Source organism: Mesitornis unicolor, unplaced genomic scaffold (assembly GCF_000695765.1).
Source record: "Mesitornis unicolor isolate BGI_N332 unplaced genomic scaffold, ASM69576v1 scaffold29011, whole genome shotgun sequence".
In the NCBI taxonomy this organism is placed as follows: Eukaryota; Metazoa; Chordata; class Aves; order Mesitornithiformes; family Mesitornithidae; genus Mesitornis; species Mesitornis unicolor.
The window spans coordinates 26-753 of record NW_010164888.1 but is presented as its reverse complement, the minus strand read 5'-3'; the positions used below and the strand labels follow the sequence as shown (position 1 = coordinate 753).

The window sequence follows — 728 nt, the reverse complement described above, 5'->3', positions numbered from 1 at the left end:
TTCCCAACACCTCAGGAAGTGTGGGTGCTGGGAGGAGGAGGTATTGCTGACCACTGCTTCCACTCATCTCTCTAAAAGTGGGGTGCTCCCCCCCAGAAACTCACCTGGGAACCCCAGAGTCTCTCCACGGGGGCGGACGAAGCTCCCGAAAAGCTCCATGGTGCTGGCGGGCGCCGCCGCCCAGTGAAAGCCGCACTCCTCTGGGAAAACAGCCGACGATTTCACCTTCACCCTCCCCCTCAACCTGTGACCCCCAGCTCCCCAGCTCCCACCGGGGAGAAAGAACAAATCCCTCCTTCCTCGTCCTCCTCGGGGTGAAGGCGAAGCGGGGCCGTTAATTTCGCGAGCTTGACGAGCTTTTTAAAGCTTCGTTAAGGCTCCCGGCCGCCTGCCAGCCCTCTCGTAAATCGGGCTAAATTTAGGTCTTGCGCCGGCGATGGTGGAAATTTTTTCCCTCTCCATCCCCCCCACTCCTCAGCGCCGTGGAATGCAATGCCGCCGTCCCTATTATTCAGGAGTAATCATGATAATTAATTAAAATACTGCATAAATATTCCCCACTCTGGGTTGTATTGGAGGTTTGGGACGCAGGGAGTCGGGGGCGGGGGGGGGACCCGGGTTGCGCCCGAGCGGGTCCGTTGGCTTCGTCAAGGTCGTTTTTAATGAGCTCGTTTGTAAACTCAGTCTGGCAGCGGAGGGTGAGGCAGGAGGACAGGCGAGGGGGTGCC

At 58.5% G+C, this 728-nt stretch overlaps 1 protein-coding gene across 1 annotated transcript in view; it reads right to left on the bottom strand.

Moving 5' to 3' along the window:
- HSPB7 (heat shock 27kDa protein family, member 7 (cardiovascular)) overlaps positions 1-174 on the bottom strand; it is an 870-nt gene extending 696 nt beyond the window's left edge. The window contains exon 1 of the mRNA XM_010194460.1: positions 105-174. Coding sequence (XP_010192762.1) covers positions 105-159 — 55 coding nt within the window. The 5' untranslated portion in view covers positions 160-174. The remainder of the gene's footprint in view (positions 1-104) is intronic.
- Between the last annotated feature and the right edge of the window lie 554 nt (positions 175-728).